The sequence below is a fragment of the Agelaius tricolor genome, unplaced genomic scaffold, assembly GCF_023055355.1.
Source record: "Agelaius tricolor isolate 1412-34295 unplaced genomic scaffold, bAgeTri1.0.p SCAF_13, whole genome shotgun sequence".
NCBI classification, from domain to species: domain Eukaryota; kingdom Metazoa; phylum Chordata; class Aves; order Passeriformes; family Icteridae; genus Agelaius; species Agelaius tricolor.
In genome coordinates, this window is record NW_027269273.1 from 18,716,722 (window position 1) to 18,738,285 (window position 21,564).

The 21,564-nt window shown below is 41.8% G+C and overlaps 1 protein-coding gene across 5 annotated transcripts in view; it reads right to left on the minus strand.

Moving 5' to 3' along the window:
* The window catches only part of MARCHF8 (membrane associated ring-CH-type finger 8), an 88,343-nt gene that overhangs the window by 65,886 nt on the left and 893 nt on the right, over nucleotides 1–21,564 (minus strand). For 3 of the 5 annotated variants that reach the window (XM_071439038.1, XM_071439039.1, XM_071439036.1), the window contains exon 2: nucleotides 604–782. In XM_071439038.1, coding sequence (XP_071295139.1) covers nucleotides 604–699 — 96 coding nt within the window. In that variant the 5' untranslated portion in view covers nucleotides 700–782. Of the gene's footprint in view, nucleotides 1–603; nucleotides 783–3,254; nucleotides 3,325–21,564 lie in introns of all 5 variants that reach the window. The other 2 variants (XM_071439037.1, XM_071439035.1) reach the window with 1 other exon arrangement.

Sequence of the window (21,564 nt, forward strand, 5' to 3'; positions counted from 1 at the left end):
TGGATTTTACTGGACTTATAATCAGTAGATACTACAGATATTTTTGCATTAGCACCACAGCAAGACCTCAGATTGATTCCACTCACACACATACTCCCAAATTAAGAATCCAAATCATATTGCATAAACCAGTACAGTATGTATACATATGGGTGTATACAGCACTCCTTGTGATATTCTAGTCACTTTGAAATACAGCACAGCTACTACATGCTACCAAGAGCAAAGAAAAACAGGATGCATGGCTACATATATGAGTTCACATTCCATATAATTTTTCTTTAAATACACCTGTAACAGCTTCTACCACAATGGTATTAGAGCAATCATCCAAATCTCTATCTGCCTTGAATTCTTATGCAAAATAGATGGCTGTAGCTTGCATTTTGCAGAAGTTACTCAACAACAATCTCTAGAATTTTGCAGACAGCTGCTTTAAAATAGCAAACACAAAAATAAGAAGATAATTTGGTAGTGTTTGTCCTTACTAAAAGCAGCAGTAATGGAGTTAGGGCTTTGGAACAGAATCAGGTCTGATTTGGTAGCCCCTATCATTTTATACTTAGATAACTTCCAGTGAAAATCAAGCACATCTGACAGTACCTGTTCCTCCTTTTCTTTGGTCTTGCTCCTGGAGACTCTGGAAGAGGTAACATCCTGAGCTGGAATGACAGAGATTTGATGCAGTGGCATGTTCATCACACCGCCTTGTTTGGTCCTATCATTTACAGGAAGGAGGCTTGAACGCAGTGCTCATTCTGTGCCATTGTAAGGCCTTGCAACTAAAAAAAAAAAATATTAGATGATGTTAAAGTAGCTTGAAATGTAGTAATTTCTAAACCAAAGCTATGCCATCCACTGGACCAAGACATGTCTTATTTTCTCTGGATTCTGGTGCCCTTGCTGGGTGAGAAGAGACACAGAAATTTTAAAGAATTTTAACTAGACAGGTCAGAGCACAATTAACGCAAAATGAACAAATTCTCAACCAGTTCTGAATGCATTCTAAGAGCAGAGCTAGAGGGGCAGGGATCATGCTGAGTTTGCTTGGACAGGGGAGGGAGGAAGAGCAGCTATCCAAACTGAGCGTGCTACCCGGAGGTGCAAGGAACAAAGCTCACACAGGTAAGTTTCCTAAACTGCCAACCCCCCATACTGGGTGGAATTGCCTCAGGAATCATCCTAAAAACACCTGAATGCTGCAGCTTTGGCTAAAAACAGACAATAGCCTGCATTTGGTTCTTGTCATTCATATAAACCTGTACCAGTTGAAAGATGTATCACATGAGCTGTTCCTTTCCTAAGACTAGTAGAGATTAATATAAACAAAATCCCTCACTAGGGATTGTGAATTCACTGGAAGGACTACACACACTTTATCCTTCTTCTACTAATGTAACAGGGAAGCATTACACATAGGAAGGATAGTGATAGACATAAATTAGCCAAAATTGGCAATGCTAATCTGAAAGGCAGGCATAATGAACCATACCTTTTATTAGATTAGTGAAGTTAAAATTAATAAAAAGCTTTTTGAAACATGTAATATCATGGAGTGTTTATTTGGAATGTTAATTTGCCATAAATGAGACACAATCAATTGTGTTTAAAGAACAGATTAGAAAGGAATTAACACAGCAGGGACTATATTAAACAGGGCAACTGAACGATGCACTGTTCTTCTGTTTCCATAACATACCAACTTTTTGTTTGTCTGGTTCTGAATCTGAAAAAGCAAAAATCAGAGACTAGATAAATGCCCTATGTATTATGTTGTTTAATAATTTGGAAATAGTATATCTTAGCACTTAGTGCATACCCTTAATTTATATTGTACACATTTTTTATTTAACATTTAATTGGAAGTTTTGAAGATAGAACCAGACCATTCAGCATATTTCATGGAATCAAAAACCTAAAAAGCTTGGCTTATTTCCACTAGACTCCACAGGAATACTGCAGTTGTGTAAAATCAAAACAGGATCAACTGTTTGACTGATTTTGATTAAACAATAGGGGAAAAAAAATTAAGTTCCAAGGCACTTTATATGGAGAATGACAGTTCACTATCCTCTTTTCACTGAGGGGGAAAGAATTATCAAAGGGTGTAGAGAAAATGATGAACAAAACCGAAAATGTAAGCAAGGCCTGCTGCATCCCAATCACACACTCCATCTGCTGCCTGATGCTGTTTGCCCGTTTGAGCGCTCAGCCAAGTTCAAGAGCTTTACTGACACGTGGGCAGGATTTGTGTTACTCCCAGAGAGGCCAAGACAGCATCATAGAGCACGCATGAGAGCTTTAAAGGCAACGCCTCCGTAACTTTCAGGCATCACTTACTTTAAAAGTAAAATATATCAGTGTGCATAAACTGGCAACAAGGACACTTCCTTACTGGAGGACAAATGGAAACATGAGATTTACCAGCATTATTGAATCCCAGCACAAAGAGGAAACACAGAACCTCCTCAGATCCTCCCCACACCTGCTTAGTTACATCCTCTAAAAGAGCCAAGCCAGAGGAAATATAAACACAGACTGAGATGGGATTATCAAACCACAATAAACAAGGCGGGAAGGGAAGGTATTTTCCCAAGAAAACACAGAGAAAGGAAATCCAGAGAAGATTAAGCTTCAATGAAAATATGCCAGGTGATATGTAATGGAGCAAAAGTGAAGGAGTTCTGCTCTGTGTCTCCCCTCGAAAAGGGTTCTGGGCTTGCAGGCAAGGACAAGTTATGACTATAAAGAGAACACGGAAAATTATTGGAAAACACAGTTAACCCACTCTGATGATGGCAAACAAGTCAAACCAGTTTTTTTGCAGGTATTTCAAGGACAGCATGTGTTAGAATTCTTTGAAAGAGCTCAAACAGCAGATATAATCCAACTGTGTATTCAAAGATGATGTGAAACAGCTCTCCTCTGGTAAAGAAGCCTGGCAGACGCTCTAATAAAGCCTGCCTTTGTTCAAGGGTGGCTTAGAGAAAGCTGTAAACTAAACCCAGATGCCACCCTGTCGCATCCCCAATCTGCTGGGTCCCTAATAATGCACACAACTCAAATTCTGTCTGTATCAACCCAAAGCACTTTAAGTCCACAGTGCTAATTAAAGGATAAAGTTACGTGAATGAACGGACCATCTGCAGTACCGAGTACAAACAGACAAGCGTGCCAGAAAAGCAGTGCCACTCAAAGCGAGTTATGACAAGTTCCACAGGATATCTCACAGCTAAATTTATTCCACGTCCTACCTGATTCAAAGGTGAGGAGTTGGGCACCTGCAAAGTAGGATCCAAACTTGAAGCACATCAAATTGGGGGCCTGCCAAAAAGGAAGAAGTGCTAAGGCAATGAGACTGCCCCTAGATAGTCCCTTTTGTTCAGGATTCCAGTTAGATGTTTAGGCCATACCTCACACAAAATGAGAACTCATTACTACAGCATCTCCATCCAACAGCAGAGTACACTTGCCCAGGAGGTGCCAGGTAGGGGCTCAGCTTCCTCCTTCACTGTGTTTTATTTGGTTCATAACTTCCTGCAAAGCTGGCTGGGGCACATGGGCATGCCAAGACAGAGGACAGCTTGAAGCTCAGTTGTTACTCTTATCTATAGCCACAGTGGTTCCTAAAAGATGGATTCTAGCCATACTGCCATTGCCGAGAGTCTTCAGAAACAAATGCCATTTCAAAAGACAAAAGAGGTCAAAATCCTGGCTGCAGAGCCCCCAGATGATCTTAGCTCAGTGGAGCTAAGATTTCACCCACTCAGGTAGTCCAGTTTTGCTTTCTGCAGGATAGGCAAAACACTAACTAAAAATGCCTGCAGATACCTGGAACCACACCACCCAGGTCCTCATAATGTTGCTAGAACCACAAAGCTGCAGCAAAATCAGCCAGATTCAGAGAACACAGGACAGAGTCTCTCAAGGTAGCTGAGAAGTACAAAAGGAAGGAAAAGCATGCACATGACTTGGGCCTGGTGGCTGGGGCATTCCCTTGAACAGTACATCTGACAGAAGCAGAAAATTAGTTCTGGGTTAGGAGCAGGAAGTACTTGGTGTTAAGGAAACCTTCCAGTCTGACCATTCACGTGACTCTGGCAGTTGCACTCCCAACACCAGAGACTTTCACTGCTGGGACTGAAGCCCCTTCAAAGCAGGAGGCTCCCATGAGACCCCTGCTTGACTCCCTGCACACCCCATTCACACAGTCTGACCAGGTTTGCTTACTGGTTTGTCCCCAGGTTTCCCATGGCAGCATCTCAGATGTCTTGTTCCACAAAACCATTTATTCACAGGGCAGTAACACAGCAGCCTGAGCTGGTGCCTCCAAGGAGTACCCCCAACAAAGGACGCCTCTGGGCTTTTATCCCATCACAGTCTACCTGCACACAAATCTCACTCTTTGTCCTGAGTCCCCTGCTCCTGCTGTGTCTCCCAGTGTCCATTCACCCACCTCACTGGCACCATTCATCTTCATGCCCTTTGATGTCCAAGAGGTTGGCAATTCATGGCCTCTCGTCTCGGGCTCCCACCCAGAGCTCAGTCTGCATCTGAACTACCTGCACCAGATATATCCCTCAACAATGAGAAGGGACAACAACAACAAGAAAGCTCAGTATAACAGAAGTAGCTGGAAACCACTTGGAATTCCTGCTTTAATCATCCACCCTGTCAAGACCTCAGCTTCCCAAGTGACAGCAAGAATGTGAGATGAACCAAATGATCTTGCTGGATTGTTAGGGTGTCAAGTGCCATTGGAAGAATGCAGATGGAAGTCCTTCCTCACCTGCCCCCTAATGCAGCCCTCTGCCCATTACATGTTCCAAAATAAAGGCTAAACTACTCTTTGCCAAAGATTCACAGCTGAAAAGGGGCAAATAAGCACAAATAATGATTTCCTGTCTCTGGTTTGGTACCTACCAGAGTCTATAAACATGCTATGTGAACAGCAGATTCTCTTAGGTCATTTATACTTCAGAGTCCACCATATTCCCCTGCTACACAGGGTATGCTGGACAACTTCAAAAGAAGCTCTGGAGCTGTAGTGGCACTGGCTGCAGATGTACACAGGCCTTACCAAAAGAAATGCATCCCAAGGATGCATTAAGTGTGTACAGATGCTTTGTGTTACTCAGAAGGGGAAAAAATACACCAGCCACATAGGTCAGTTGCTTTCCTGTTTAAAGTACAATAGGTATTCTAGATTAAAATAATATGTCTTTATATGCATGAAAGATATGCCCTGGAACCTGTGGCAAAGGGAAGATGATAGTCACTAACAGAAGGGAATTGGAAAGAATTTCACCTGTGAGTTGTTCTGATCTGCCTCAAGGTTTCTTAACTTCTTTTCAACTGTCCTAGCCTACAGCAGTGACTGTGAGCAGCATCACCTATGTCAGTGCTCTGACAATCTGTAGCAGGGTGGACGGGTTAAAAATAAAGCAACAGATCACTGATGTCCACATAATACAGACACTGAAGTACCATCCACTGCTGTGACAATCTTGCCAGGGGTTAAATCAATCTGTAGAACTGCAGGGCACCTTCCAGATGCAGGCTGAAAATTCTGCTCTGAGACTTTGTGGATTGTGGCCATGCAATCTGGTCTTCTGAAACTTCCCCTCTATGCAGCACAAAGCCTGACCAACCCAGGAAGGAATGGAAACGCCCCGAGGAAATTTGCTGCTAGATGGTGTAACATCTTCATCAGCTGGCTTACTTGCTCATAATAAGACTTAAAACAATCTTTTAATGCAGATTTGGAATCTTTTTTTGCTGGAGGTCTTGACGTGAAAACTCAAAGCTCCATTAAAAAAACTCCTTTGGTTTTGTGTTTTTTGTCATTGCTCTGAGGGTAACAAAAGCCCTCACCCAGTGATTTTAGTATATTCCTGTGTGCATCTTAACTTTTCCTAGCTACTTTGACATTTCAGATGGATATAGCTTATGTCTACTTTCTGTACACTACATTTTCCATATCTGCAAATATTTCAATCCTATCAGCTTGGGTTGGCTCCAGTTTGAAGCTTTTATTTATTTCATTCTGAGCTTGTTCGGACTCTTCCCCTACTAATGTATGTTACGTAATGCTCTTCTAGAGATGACAGATGTGCATTTTCAAAAAGAGGATCCTGCATCTGCGTTTCAGTTTAGTTTACTGTAGCTTAATCAGTACTTTGTTAACAGCAGTATTTAAGAGATGTTATCAAGCCTCATGCACTTCACATGCATTTGTTAACTTGACAAACAAATCTAATCAACAGAGCTTAAGGAAGAGGAACTAACACTTCCTTTCCTGCAGTACCTTTCACATTTCACTTCTAATGTTGTACTAACCCCGAAAAGAGTCCTTGTATTCAGACCAGGCAGATATAATTCTGGATTATTGCTATTTACAGCTCTGTGTCTGCCCATGCATCTTGCACTGTTTACCAGCTTAGCTGTAATTTCTCCCTTTATAATCTTAGTTCCTCCTTTCCTCCACCAGCTAGTGCCCCCCAGATAATCAGCTTCATTAAGTTCAAATATATTTTTAAATCATGTTATTGAGTAGTTGAAATCAAAAGAAAGACTTAGAAAGGGGACAAGAGTTTCTTCTGCAAGTTCCCCATCTTCCCTTTGAAAGTTTCTCAATATACAGGTGCAGACTACACATAACCCACAGAGAAACAGAGCTATCTGCCAGCTCTGGCTAACTCCTCTCCAAATAAGAATACGGTTATTTTTATGAATATAATACAACTAGACAAGCAAGCAGTTAAACTACAGTCTCAGTAAATAACGGTCCCAAAACTCTTAGCAACCCCTTCCCACGATTTCAATGGAAGCTGAGCAGCATCTGGACCCTGAAAAACAAGTTCCTTAAAAACTGTTCCCTTCAAATTAAATCAGCTGATCAATGCAATTATGAACTAGCTTGGTTAGCATTCAGGAAAACAAATGTCACTTCCCTCTGTTACAATAACACAATAGTACAGTCACTACAGTCCCCTGAGAAACAAAGAAATTACTTTTGTCTGCTCCTGTTACTAATAGCAATTTACCTGCATCAGAAGCATCACTGATCAATCCTGATGTCCTGTGGAAAAAAACAAAGCACCAGGTGCTTCACACACACCTGGGGCAGTAAGCTCCTGCTACAGGCGCAAAACTTCTTTAGCATCAGCAGTTTGCTGGTTCACAGACATTTTTAAGAAACTCCCTTTGTATATTTTTTTATGAAACAGACCATAATAACATCAGCAATGTTATTATGGGACAGTCTCAAACTACAACAAGCAAAAAGAAAAAGAAGTAAAGCAAGAGTTTGATTCTTTACATTGGAAAGTCCTAATGATGGAGGCCAGGGAGAACTAACAGCCAGGGCTCCTGTTTTCTCAGCCAGCAAATTCCTTTACTTGCTCCACTGAATTCCCAAATCTATTTGCATAAGGAGGTGCCATTCACTCTCTTGCCTCAATAATCACCATTTCTCCTCATCACCCCTTCACATTAAAGACATCTTGCTTCTGAACAGAGCAAGTCTAGCACATGAATCCTACTCGGAGCAAACTGTGAGTCTTTACAGCTTTGCTGTAAGCAGGACATTACACCACAGCCTGTTTGGGGCTTGCCTTATCACTTTTAGTCATGATCCCATCAACTCCCAGCATGAGTAGAGACTGGCTTCCTGAGAAACTAATGCCCCTCTCCAGAAGAGGCATTCTTCCCTCCAACTTGGCACTGAAGCCACCCTGCAGATCAAAAATTAGGATGTCTTCATCACACAACTTAAATTTTTTCTAAAAGATATGGATGAAGACTTGCTTTGCTACAATACTCAGAGAAGAACATGCCACAGTATTACACTCATTCCTACAGTTTCTGAGAAGAGCTGTCTTTCCCTCTTCACAGCATGTCCAAAAGTAACGCACAGCAGTAACCTACATGGATTCCAATTTGAGCACAGGTTTGGGACTGGCTCACCAAGACTGCTGCAGCTGGTTGACTGCAATTGCAGATCATCCTGCAATCAGCACAGAAGGGTCCACAGTACAGCTACTGAATACAAAACCACTCCCCTCACTCATGCGCAAACACCAAAACCCACAAAACTATGACATGCCTCAGAAAGACAGCAAGGGACATCAGGGACAAGGAAACACCCCAGACCTCCAGAATAACTCCAAATCTATTGGGGAGAAGCCCACATGATCATTGGGATTTGGCAAAGCGCTCCATATGACAATTGATATTTTTAAAAAGAAAATGTAATGAAGATTATAATCCAATGGAAGAAGAGACATACTAATACATATATAGACCAGAGAGAGGAATTTGCATCAGTTACTTGCATGTAAATTTCTAGTCTAGTACACAAGTCCACATGATACCATGTAACACCTATAGATAATTTATGATCCTTTCCCATTCTCTATTATAATCCTTTTGGTGCTCATAAAACTCTAAATCAGTTCTGAAATCCAAGGAAAAAAATTGCTCTCTATTTTTATCTTCAAAATTATTAAAGGTTATTAAAAAATGCATACACTTGCATTGAAGACAACAAAAGCCTGAGTCTCTAAACCAGTATAAATATTTACAATGAAAGACAGTGATGAAACAGAACAATTTCACCATTGTTCAGTGAGGACATTGCTCACATTCTATATCATACAGAGATAACAACAATGCATTTTTAGGAAAATTCTGTGCTACATCACTTATTTTCCTTCACATCAGAGAGGAACAGTTGTAAAAGCCATTTACAAACAACAGGCACCTAATCAACATTCTTCAGTATTGTTTAACTGCTACCAGGCAAAACACTCCTCTTAAGGCAGAGTAAAAAGAATGTACTATTGATTATATGATTCTGTGTTTGGAAGAAATGTGACATCATTCTTTCTTTGTCTTTGGGTGAGTAAGAAATTTCCAAAGCCATGCACATAAGAATGCATTTCTTTTGAATGATTTATGAGTTAAATGTCAGGTAACTGCATTTATAGGTTTAAGTTAAAACATGTTTTTGCTGTGGAAGCTTTAATAAAATCTAGATTTCTGGATCACTATGATAAGCCTTTAAACTCGGAAGAAACACCTATAAACCACATTCTTTAGGACTTGCTCAAAGCAACTGGAGAGCCTAAAACCAGAGTCTGCAGAAGTTCAAATGCAGAGTAAAAAGAGCAATGTACCAAACATCTTGGACCTGATTCTTCTGCTAACTTGCGTGGCACAGGTAAGTTTGATTTCAACCATAAATTGTAACATTTTAAAGTAACTTGATTTCTGATGCCAAACTCACTACCAGAAGCCATTTGCAATCCCCCAGATTTAAAAATTCTAAATACATGTTAAATACAGGGAAATACCATGAGTCATTAAGGTATAACAGACTTCAGTGAGAACTTTTTATTGAGGAATATACTCAGGCATAGTATGTTTCCTTAAAGGCTTTCTATTTCTATCTTTTTCCATTCTGATGCCTTCTCTGTACATTTGCTACATCCAGGAATCCCCCGTGCAAAAGGCAATGTGGGAAGGACCAATACTGGGACCTGCACGAGAACTTTCCTCCAGGCAGAACAACGTGCTGGGGGAGTAGAGTCCACACCTCACTGACCCTGCTGCCCACCTTTATTTCAAGTATCACAAACACAGAGGTGTGCTCACTGGCTATGGTTCAAGAAAGCAAATCATTGGAGTTCTTTGGTTTAGCCACTTCTGTGCAATGGAAGGATAACAGTACTTCCACTTCCCATTTCCCGGCTGTTCCAGCCACACAGAGAGCTTTTGTGGGGTGGTAGTGTTCCTTACCATGGCAATATACCTGGCACAACTAAGAGCACAGACTGAAGCACTACAGTAAGACAAGCAATAACAGCATTACACATCTGAGTCAGTCTCTCAGTTTCACACCTGCATTGTCACCAAAAATTGCCAGATCTTGATTTGAGAAAGTTGCTCGGCAGACAAACATGGTATTTTTCATAGACTTCAACATGAAAACTATGCCCATAGTTTAAGAACCTCTGTGTCATAGCATGATCATTAAAAAGTAAGGCTGTACAAAGCCCACAGACAGAGCCCAGGTCTGTGAAATGAACTAAATCCCTTCCAGTGCCAGAACAAGACAGCCTCTTCCAGCTGCAACCTTATCATGGGATTTGCTGGGTGGTTAAAAAGTCTGCATGTGTCTATCATATTTTAAGTGCCCCTGGTGTAGTTGAAAGGCCAGACAACTGTTTCCAGATGGCTGACAAACAGTCACAGGCCAGCTCCCAGTGCCAGAGCTGACACCAACACAGGCTGGCAGCAGCACAGCGCCCACACCGCTTCCCTTCAGCAGGGTGTTATTGCACGCCAGCCTGCTGGCACGTGTGTGCTGCTTCTGACCATCCTTCCCCCACAACAGTGCTCTGTGCCACCCGAGAAAGGGACTGGCATTACTGAAACCCACAGACAAGGCATTCTTACCACACTCTATAAAGAGCCATTCATCCCCACTGTACCTAAAATAGCCACTGGATGCAATCATGAGATAAATACGTGACTGTGGATTCTTTTAATCACTGCCTTCTTGCACAGACAAGGAAACAGTGTCCAGCAGTTGCATCCTCACCCGTTGTCCCTGTTCTCAATTCAACAATCAAGTGTTGACCCTTTCTGTCCCACCCAATATTAGGCCCTTCATTTCTAAAAGCATTTCAATGTTTAGAGACTTTATGAGAAATTTAGAACAACAGCACAAAACTCCACCAATCCATTTCTATGCACTTGCAAGACCTGTATAGAATCCTATTAAAGGAAATCCATCACAGCTTTCTACTGCCAGAATTACAGCAGTAAAGTCCAGCTATCATCCACTAGCTGCTCATTGCCAGCCAAACACAGTCAGCTGCAGAACGCTACTGAAACAGAGTGAAGTACCCAGGTACAGGAAAATGGTGCTTACTAATGAGAAACACTTAGAACTGCACAGGTCTGCACAGGTTCCTTGCTCTGGAGAACAGGCTGACTTGCAGTGCCCTTCTGACCCACTCCTAAATGATTACCAGTTTTTACTCCAACATGTGTTTCAAAGCCATCTCCAAGTGTCTAGTAAGGGAGAGGGGAGGCCCAAGCCAGCAGACAGCAAAATTCTGTGGGACAAAAGGTGGTTTTGAAGGAACCTGGTGATAAGTGGAGCAATACAATGGAATGGATACTGGGATGCTGCTGCATACCTACAAGCAGTAAAAAAAGCTGCTATAAGAAGTTCTCCAAAAAGGGAAATAAAATTCAGGAGCATGGCCACATCACTCATGCTAATTGATATGTCACATTCTTCAACCCAATCACATTTAGAAGTGGCTTCTGCCTTTTCCCCAAGCACATGGTCTTTGCTTTAAATTAGTTTAAACAGGAGCCGGTGAGATGAGTCAAGTGTGCTAAACAAGGCCAGCGCAACTCTGGTGCATACGAGCACTACTGTAAAACCTGAAACACTCATGAAGATAAAACCTGAAAGAAACAGTAGTTTTGATCAGATATCTGTTGAAAGTAAAAGCTAGAAGAAAAAATTTATTTATTTATCAAGCTAAAATATCATTAATCCTCATGGAAAATCTACTGCTGGAGAAAAAGGCAAGCATCAAACCTGTTGAATTTCACATCAACAGCATCCTTCACTGCAGAGAGGAAAACCCACACCACTCCACCCTACTCTGCTCCATGTTTTCCAGGACCCATAACAGCTGACTTTCTGGTTTCCTTCTCTAAATAGCTACAATTACGATAATATTCAGGGACATTTGCTCTCCCAAAGAGCAGATGAAAAATAACTACAGACAAATAATTTGAACATCTATAGAGTTAGGTTAATGGAGAGATAACTACGTATTTCTCCATTAATCATTTTAAATGGCAAATGCAAGTTTGTTTTTTCTTTCTCAATTGAAAAAAAGAAAACTACCTCCTGTTCCCAATGCAGCAGATGTTACAAAGTCAAGACAAAAATCTCCTCCATTTTCTGCTCACTTAAAACAGTTGGCTTGTTCAATTCCAGATAGTCCCATCTTTAGCACAGGCTCCCACACATGGGCTGTACAGCACATCAAGATGTTCACAAGGTATATAAAGACTAAAGATGTCTTCTGCTATTTCTGAAGTGACAGGAACCCACAAGTGACCAAAACACTGCTGCTTTCCTCTTAGAGGACCCAATGATTCCCTTCAGTCTCTGGGCTCTACAGGCAGCAGCGCTGTGCCTGGGAACAGGCATGGTCCCCTCTGCGTCACAAGTGACCTTGTGCCTGGCACGGTGCTTCTCCACTGGCTGTGCTCTCTCTGAAAGAGGCATAAAGCCTTGAGCTCGGAGGAAGTTACACTCCCTGTTTTTCAGGGACACATGCTATTCAGTGAATGGCATTACCTGGCAAAATTACCATTATCTTACAAAGAAATAATCTGGTACAAGCTCACATCCCCTACATTTCCTGCAGTTATCAGAAGTTTCACATCTCAGCAAGGCCAGCTGATCTCTCACTGCCTCATTACAGACAACAGAAGTCAACCTAAGAAATGAAATCGACAAGTGGCTAAAAAGTACTCAGATCCCAGTCTCAGGAGATGTGAAATACTTCAGCTGAAAAGGCTCCCTCTTCCTTGCTGTGCTGCTTCTGCAGCAAAGTGACATAGGTGTCTTAAAATGCTCAACCTAACAGCTTCAAGCAGGAAACAACAATGTAACATATATAATGTTCTTCCTGTGCTCATGGATTGGGTTTTCTGGGGTAGGTGTGGGGTTTTTTTAAAGGAAAAATAAAATCTTTAGGAAGCGGATGCCCACCAAGGAGGGCATCTTCTCTGCCTAAAAAGAAGACACTGCTGGAAAAACTGCACCCTACTGTATTTAGCTGGGGTAAAGGCTCAGTATAAATGAAGAGCAAAGTTGCTACCATCAGTGTCAGAACAGCTGATCTCCCCCCAGAATTACCTCCCCAAACACTGATTCTTTCCAGACTGGCAAAACCACTTCAGTCTCTGATCTTGTCCTACACGCAGGTTATGAATCAGAAGACTTCTCTAATTAGAGATCACCAGTGGAATTAGAAGGTAGATTATTTTTAGCAATTGTCTGATTGAGCTGGAGCTGCACTCAGTTGCAAATTAGTTACTGCTTTTTCTAAGACTACATTTTACACTTGAATTTCCAATACATTTAGTATCTTGTCAAAAGCCATCATCTACCAGCAAAGATGAAGCAGCTATCATACACCCAAGAAAGTACTTAAAATCTTCAAGTTTCTCACTCAAAGCCTAGAAAGAATGGCTAGGGGAGATGAAGACATCTGGAAAGGCAGAGCCATCTTCACACACCAGCGGTGAAGGCATTTGCAAGCTGGAGTAACCCATCCCTCTGCAAGCTGTCATGCTGGAGTGCCATCTTTTCTAGAAGGGGTCGTAGAAGGCCCAGAGACAGTGTAACACACTGTTTTACTGCTCATCAAGTTAAAGCATGACTTAGCCTGCTAGTGATTTTTTTTCTTTTTTGGCATGTTACAATAAAGGAAGAAACAGAGGCCCACAGAAGAAAGGCTTGGCTCAGAAATTTGCCAACTGTCCTTGACTCAGAAGGGTCGCTGGACACGGGGAATAAACAGCATCTCAGAAAAGCAGAGCTGTGCTGCAGTATGTCCATGTTACTGGCCTTGGTGCGATGCACTGTGTACAGGCAAGTTGCTTTCCACTCCCATTCCCTGCTGACAAGAATTACTTTCAGACTTGAAACCCAACAGTTTCATCATCTTATTAAATTCCCAATTCCTGGCTCAGATGTCTCTCATATGCATTAGTTAGATTACATCAACCACAAAGACCTGCCCATGAGCCACACAGGATATAGCTCAAGAGCAATCACTCAGAGGTTGGATCATCAGCTCTCTGAGTTTCTCTTCCCTCATTCATAGAAGCAGCAACGTGAACTGTGGGACAAGGGATAAGTGTATGCTTTGTAGTGTCATGTGGAAAGGGAGATAACACCAGAACATCAGGATGCAACTGGAAAACATGCCTTTCTTGAGCAGAGCATCTACCCTGAAGCAGAACCATCCCTGCAGCCTCCTCCCACAAGGCACAGACAGCAAAGACAGGCTAAGCCAAAGCCATGCAGGTCTTACAGAGCAGAGAGCCTTAATACAGCAGCTAATGAGGACTTGAAAAGGCAGCTGACAAACAGCCAAGCAGCACGATGCCTGCAGGGCATCATAGCCCTACCAAGTCTCTGCAAAACACCTGGAGTTTTGCATAGTGAGAGAACATGCCAACTAAAAAACTTCCCAGTAGGCAAAGACGGATGAGACAGACTGAACACGTGTCCAAGCTGACAAGTAGAGCTCAAGTAGACAGAAAGCAAACAATCATAACAAATATCTAACAGGACACAATGAAAGATCACAGCCAAGAATAAAATGCATGACATATCTAATTCCCTCTCTATATAAGGAACTGATCCTTCATTCTTTGCTCTCAGGCTGCTGGACCACATGATGCCATGCTTGCCAGGGTATCACTAACAAAGGAAAGTGAGTGAGAAATTGTATCTTGAATCACACATGTTGAACTGCAACTGAGCTGGGATCCTTGCCTTGTGGTTGGAGAAGCTGCTATCAACACCACCAGTAAATAAAAGCCTAGGTCTGGGGCAGATACAAGTGCTTCAGGGTCCCCAGAACACCAGACACTCGCCATGGGAGACTCTGGGAAGAAAAACACCACCAAAAGACTGCAAAGCATACGTCAGATTTACCCTACTGCCTTTGGTATGTAAATATACAGAGGAGATGCTTCCACACTTCACTAGCAGCATCTCAAATGCAGCCTTACTGAGCAGGGGTCAAATGCAAGGAGCACTTAGGCAGACTTAGTAGGAGGCACAGGGCTCTGGCAGGGCCATCTCCTGCTGCTTTGGAGTTGCAGTTCTAATATGTCACTTGTACACTGCCTCACTAGAAACAAAGCCACACATTTCATTTAAGAAAGTAATCAGATGGATTAGGAAAGGTCAAAGAATAATAATTTTAAACTTTTTGCCATTTGGAAATTACAATAGTGTTGCAAGTTCTCCATGATTTCCCTGGAAAACATCACAGGGCAGTTTCCCTATACTTCCAGGGTGGCATATAAAAAGATACTTATCTCTAAAAGGTCTCAGGAACTGCAGAGCTCTGCAGGTGTACTAGAGCAGGACTCCTTTTCATACCCTGCCAAGGCATGCAGCAGCACACACAGAACAATACAGAGAGCTTTCAAGCCTTGCAATTTGGCAATGATTGGTGAGAACTTCTGCAACATCAGAAATACTCAACTTGAGCAGTCTCAGTACGAGCTACCCTCCCCTGTCAGGTCTGACCCTAAGATAAAGGGTGCGAAATAGCTGAACATCGCTGTCAAAATAATCACAGAAACAACATACGTGCCCCACACAAAGGAACTGCTAAGAGGCAATATATAATTTTCATGCCCCCCAAAAAGAAGATATTTCAAGGCTTCAATAGGAAAACACCAATGTGTTTAAACACCAATGTGTTTAAAAGGCTGAAATCTGATCTTGTTTTTATTAGCTTCTGCTTTATTATGCCAAGAGCAAAGTTAAAACTCCCTTCCATATTTTAATCAAACCTGCTACTGTTTTTTGCTAATTCCTAAGATCAAGCCAGCCTGACAAGAATCATGTAATTTTACAAGGGTATCTCTCCTCCCTCCACCCCCTTAGTTTTCAGACATTAATTTTGTGAAGAATCTGATGCATCATACCAGCTCTAATTTGGTAACAATACTTTGAATTTCTCCTAAGCTTTCAGAAGGCCTTGCAGTGGAAGAAGGCCATTCCACAGCAGAAGGACTAGCACAGTCTGAGATCCTGCATTTGGGATCCCGTGGTTGTAGGTTTCATAGGGGCCACTCATCCATGTGGCCCAGCTTATGTTTAGAAAGTGCCATCTCCATGGGCTTCAGCACAGGGCGAGGCTGCAGCTCTCAGCTGTGACATTGCAATTTATTTTCCATTCTTTCTGCAACATCTAAAGTTCCAGCAATTACGTGACATTTAGCCAACAGGTTCAGAAGTTACTGGCAGTGTGATTGCATAAACCTACTTCCCCTAAGAGAACAGGTTAAAAAAATTAAATAAAAATCCAAGAACCTTACAAATATGATACAGATGACAGCTGAGTTACAGGAAACTAAGGTGTGCATAGGTGAAGTAACTGAAACGGGAAAAACAGGCCAGAAGCAGGAAAAAAGACTCAGATTTCCTGTCTCCAACAAAAAACCCCTTTTTTAGCTGCAAGGGAACTTCCTCTTCTTTTTAAAGCTAAGGAGATTTTTTTTCTCATTGAAACAAGACAGCATTTAGTTCAGTATACATTCATCATGTTTGGTGTAAAAAATCCTTTCCTCTAGAGATCACTTGCAATGTCAAAGAGCAGCAAATCTTCAGCCCACCTGCTTTTGTGGATTATAAGCATGCGCATACATACAAACATGGACACATTTTACAGAAGCAGCTTCATTGTAAATCAGTGGTCACAGATTGCACTAGAGAAAAAACACTGACAACAACTGTCCTTCCTAGTCCTGGCACTTACAACTCAGATTTGGCAGGCAAGCTCAAGATGATTATTCTAAAAGCTCTAACAATAATCACAGTTAAAAGGACATTTTGGATGCAGAACTGCAAGGGGAACTCACGTCATTTACTAGAAGGGAATGAAAAATCAAAGCCTACTATCAACTTCAGAAAGAGTCAGACTGCTCCCATGTGTGTTTTCTTCTCTGTCATCACCTATGGTAAACTATTACCTCACACTCTTCACATTCCTCTGGTATGCCAGACTTCACCACGCTTGTGTATGATGAACCAAAAAGCCACTGCCAACTTTCCCTTTCTATCTACTGTAGCACAGCTCATCCTGCTGTAAAATGCAAGTCCCTTAAGAGTGATTTGCTGAAGGAGGGCAATATGCAAGGAGACAAAACTACAGTCAGATAGGGCAAGCAGAGTCATTTGCAAGAATTTATTGCTATAATGTGGCCCATGTTATGAAACCATGGCAGAGCCCTGCATTCCATCACTTCCTGTTCTCTAATCCATCAATCTTCCCATAAATATTTATATGCACATAGAAAAAAAATACATAAACAGAAATATGCCACATTTTTCCATTAGCCTTTCTCTTCTGACTGATGCATTCATAGTTACAAGAGATTATAACAAGGATTGGCATAGTAGTGAATCACCCCCAATAGCACACTGTGCTTTTACAACTAGAAATAGAGGGATCAGAGAGATTAATCCTCTGTCCTGGATGAGACAAGGAGTCAGTGACAGGGAAAGCAAATATAAATAGGCAGAGAAGGCTTTGTCTTCCTACAGCTCCCACTGGTGTAGAAGGAGTCTCTTCAACAAAGAAATGCTTTAGGAGACCTTTATGGGTGACATTAACCAAAGACATCCCTTTTGAAAATCCTGCAGTAATTTGGAGATGAGGGGCTCCCACCAATAATGCTGTGACATCACCTTCCCTCTCGCAGGACAGTAAAGGCCAGGTCCACTGCCAAGAGAAGTGCTTACAGTAGAAGATCTGACTGAAAACTTCCTCAGTATTTACCTGGTGCTATAGGGGAGGTTGTTTAGAGTCGTTTTGTTGCTTCCTTCAGTTAAGGGTACTCAAACAGTCCTCTAGAGGCAAAGTTCACTAAATCCCATGTCTAGAAGCCAGTTTCTAGTTTCAGTGCTAGGAGTCGTGGCAATGCGTGGACCCCCCCACATTGGTGTGGTGTGCCCATGGAATTTCTTGTGTAATGAGAAACAGAACTTCTCAACTCCAGCAACAAGAACAGAGGCACAACTCCCTTCCTCAAGCTGCACAATGGCACAGAGTTATTAGCAGTAAGTAAGTCTGAGTGACAAATTATTCTGGTCATTAGAATCAACAGCTCAGACCCAGGGGAAGCCTAGCTATTTATTCAGAAGCATTGGGGTTTTCTTCCCTGCAGATACTCTTCCTTACAGGCCCAGTACACACACTAAAGAGGAACCAACAAGCTTTTTGAAAATGAAGCACATTTGAGAGAAAGAAAGGCACAAGGGATTAGTATACTTTTTAAAAAATGAGCAACTTTATGTGTAAACTTGAACCATGTTCTTTTTTTTTTTCTTCTTTTTTGGTTTGTCACACTCTATCTTTCTTTCCTGCCCCTATTAACCAATCAACCCTTTGATTCAAAGAGAGAAGCTTCTCATCCTGTGTCAAGAACGTGACAGAAGTCAAACTACCCGCTCAGGAAAGAACAGCTGACAACATTTTTATTCCTTGTAATGAACCTCTTATCTGGGTGGTGCATAAACACATGATTTTACTGAAGCCCAAACTCCATCTTAGCTGAGGTAGCAGTGACCTGTTAAATGATGTTCTTAAGTCCAATGACTGTTTCCCCAAGGAGAAACTCTGGTGCTGTTGTTCACCTGTAGCCTCACCTGCAAAATGGACTGGTAACATGTAATTCTGTCCTGATGCCCTCTGAAGGGCAGATATCAAGGCATTCCCAACTGATACACAGGATTTACCTACCCCTAAAATATACAATATTTATATTCCATATGAATTTTGGCCAATTTCCACACAAAATTTTGGCATTTTTCAACGTTTACAGCTGGGATCCTTAAATGAGTCTTCAGGGCTAAAGCGCTCATCTGCTGCCTTTATTTCACACAACTGTGGAAAATCTCAGCCACACTTTCTAGAACCTTTCACTATTTTCCACCCATGACATATATACATATTACACATAGGTAATATATGTGTATTTTATCTAAAATTTCCAACACTGCTTTCAGTTGAGGCCAATCAACCACAACATTCTGCCAGGTCAAACTCAAGATTTGCTACTAAGCCCCCCCACCTTGCCTGCAGGTACCAAATGTTGAGCTCCAGACTGGCACTCATTTTAAAAGACAGAGAAGTTTAACAGTCATTTACAAACACCTTTGATCCAGATCAGCCCAAACATGATAGCCAGCAGAAGATATAATAAAGGCCAGCCTTCCTTCTCAGTCCCTTGGGAAAAACTGCACTAGAAACTGCTGAGGGTTGAGAGCTCTTGCTGTTGGTGAACTGTCTGTCTGGCTGTCTGGTGATGAGTTACATTTAAGAGTAACAAAGCTCTTAAAGCATAGCTTTAATTGCAAAAAGACCAGGCTTCCAAGGGCTCTTGTCCATTTACCTACCCCAGAATCAATAAACAAACACTATGTAATCCATTATTTGGTTTTTTTTAATGCTTCACATGAATGTGGATACCTTGATAAATCCCACAAAAACATTGTGGAAATAGCGAAAAATAATCTGGCTTAGAAATTAGGAGTTCTTTTGGGAAGTTTCCAGCAAAATCCAAACAGAACTAGTATAACTGACCCTATCTCAGCAAAGAGCATTTCAACAATCTGGAGCTGTGAAAATTCACAGTGAACAAAGCCCACCCAGCAAGTGTCATGCCAGCTCTGCTATGCTACATCGAGCTGCCACCAGATCTTTGCAGTCATTCCACAAGTCAGCAAAACAGAAGTCCCAGCAAACCCTGCATGAGCTCTGTATCACTATGGAAATTAATACAGTGAATGAGATGTGCAATCTACATGGTTCACACAGCTCCTGCAGCAGCCAGCACTAGATGCTCCCAAGAAAGAACTGGCACGAGCAGTAAACGGATAACTCGTCCCCCAGGAAGATCTCCCCTCTAATACCTTATGCCCTGGAAGGGAAGTTTTTCCCATATTTTAAGTTTTTCATTCCTTATAGCCTTCTACAGCTTTCATAGTCACTATTTGTCTGCCACACACAGACGCAGTCCAAGCACAAGGTTGTTCAGGGTTCCTGAAAGTTCCTTCTTTCAATGCCTGTTAATTTTTTATGGTCCATCTACTGGCTCTTAAAGAATGCTAGTTAAACACTTCTACAGGATCAAGAGTTCCTTATATTTTTGGGGGGGAGGGTAGAAAGGCAGAACAAGAGCAAAACAAAATAAAAAACAATTAGGAAAAAGAAGAAAATATCTCATTCCTGTTTTCATTTTTTCCTGGCAGATAGCCATGCACACTCCATTATTCACGCTTTCTGAAGCTAGCTATCAGTCAGGCCCACTGGGGCTGACTGAGGTACACAGCAGAAAAGATCCATAGCAGGAAACTGCTTTTTCTTATGCAGCAGGATCAATTCAGGGCTTGTAACAACCACCTTCAACTCCTTCCTTGAGCAGCATTATTACTGGAAGTTGTCACATTCCTGCAGTGCCCTGCCTTCCCCACTGATGTCAGTGTTTGGAAGAGCAGTAAGGAAATGAGTCTGTCAGACACTTTGGTACATTGCCTAAAGTATACCTGTGACAGCCTCAGCAGCTGGGAAGTCCTTTCACCCTTGAACATGTGAGAGTTGCTTGTCCAAAATGTTGGATCTAAAATAACAGAAGTTTAAATAAAAAAAAAAAAAAACAAAACAAATGAAACTCATCCTGAAAATATAGAAAGTTCATCTAGCTGAATTAATGCATCCTCAGAACAGCTAAGACTGTGCAAAAGCAGCCTGGGAACAGGTGTATTTTCTAGCACTAGACCTCACCTAAACACCTGCAACAATTCTAGTCCCATATCCATACACTGAGGCACGAAAAGCATGCAGCTTTTCCTCCAATGTGACACCCCAAAACAGAAAATCACTTCTTTTTAACTAGTTTATCTCTATAAGCAGAACTTCTGGCTAGGGCTAGCTGAAATCCAAGTTAAAAAAAAAAAAAAAAATCAAAAGAACAACAGAAAACCCAACAACAAATACTCAGCGAATTGTTACTTTCTTAAGTTTACATTAGACCTAAGTCACACCAAGTGCCCAGCAAAAGGCCAGTTGTTCAGACTTCCACAGTCCTACCATTTTCAGCAATCACAGCAGAACCAAGTCTCACTTTCGCGGAGCAGCTACAAGGTTGCTCTGAGGAGAATCTGGCACCAAACAGTTTGGGCTACAGCTGAGAAGCCGCTAACAGCCCCAGCAGGTATTATCCATACCCCTGAGCCAGGAACATTGATGTTTCCAGGAACCCTGGTCCTCAGGCAGGCTTTGCAGAACTCTGCATCAGTAGAAATTGATCAATGTTGACAGATTTCAAACAAAATATCTTAGGTTTCATAAATAAAGTGTTTTTCAAAGAAAACTTTTCTCTGAAAATGTTTGACTAGGACTATTGCTAGATCAATCTCAGCCTCATCTGACACTACTCCAAACCAATTTTAGAAGCACAAATTCATAAAGACTGCTGCTGCTTCAGCTGAAGCGTTACTGTCAGACCGGCTCTCTCCCACCCCCATCTTCCTTCCAGTATCTCTTTCCACCTCCACTCAAGCTCTAGCTAAATTGTCCTTCCTATGTTTATGCTGCTGGGTTATTTCACAGATTTGCGATGCTTGGAAATAGACCAGTCCTCTGCCCACTGCAGAGCTGAGCCGTGCCCTCTTGCACTGCAGTCTGAGACCAACTGATCTGGCAT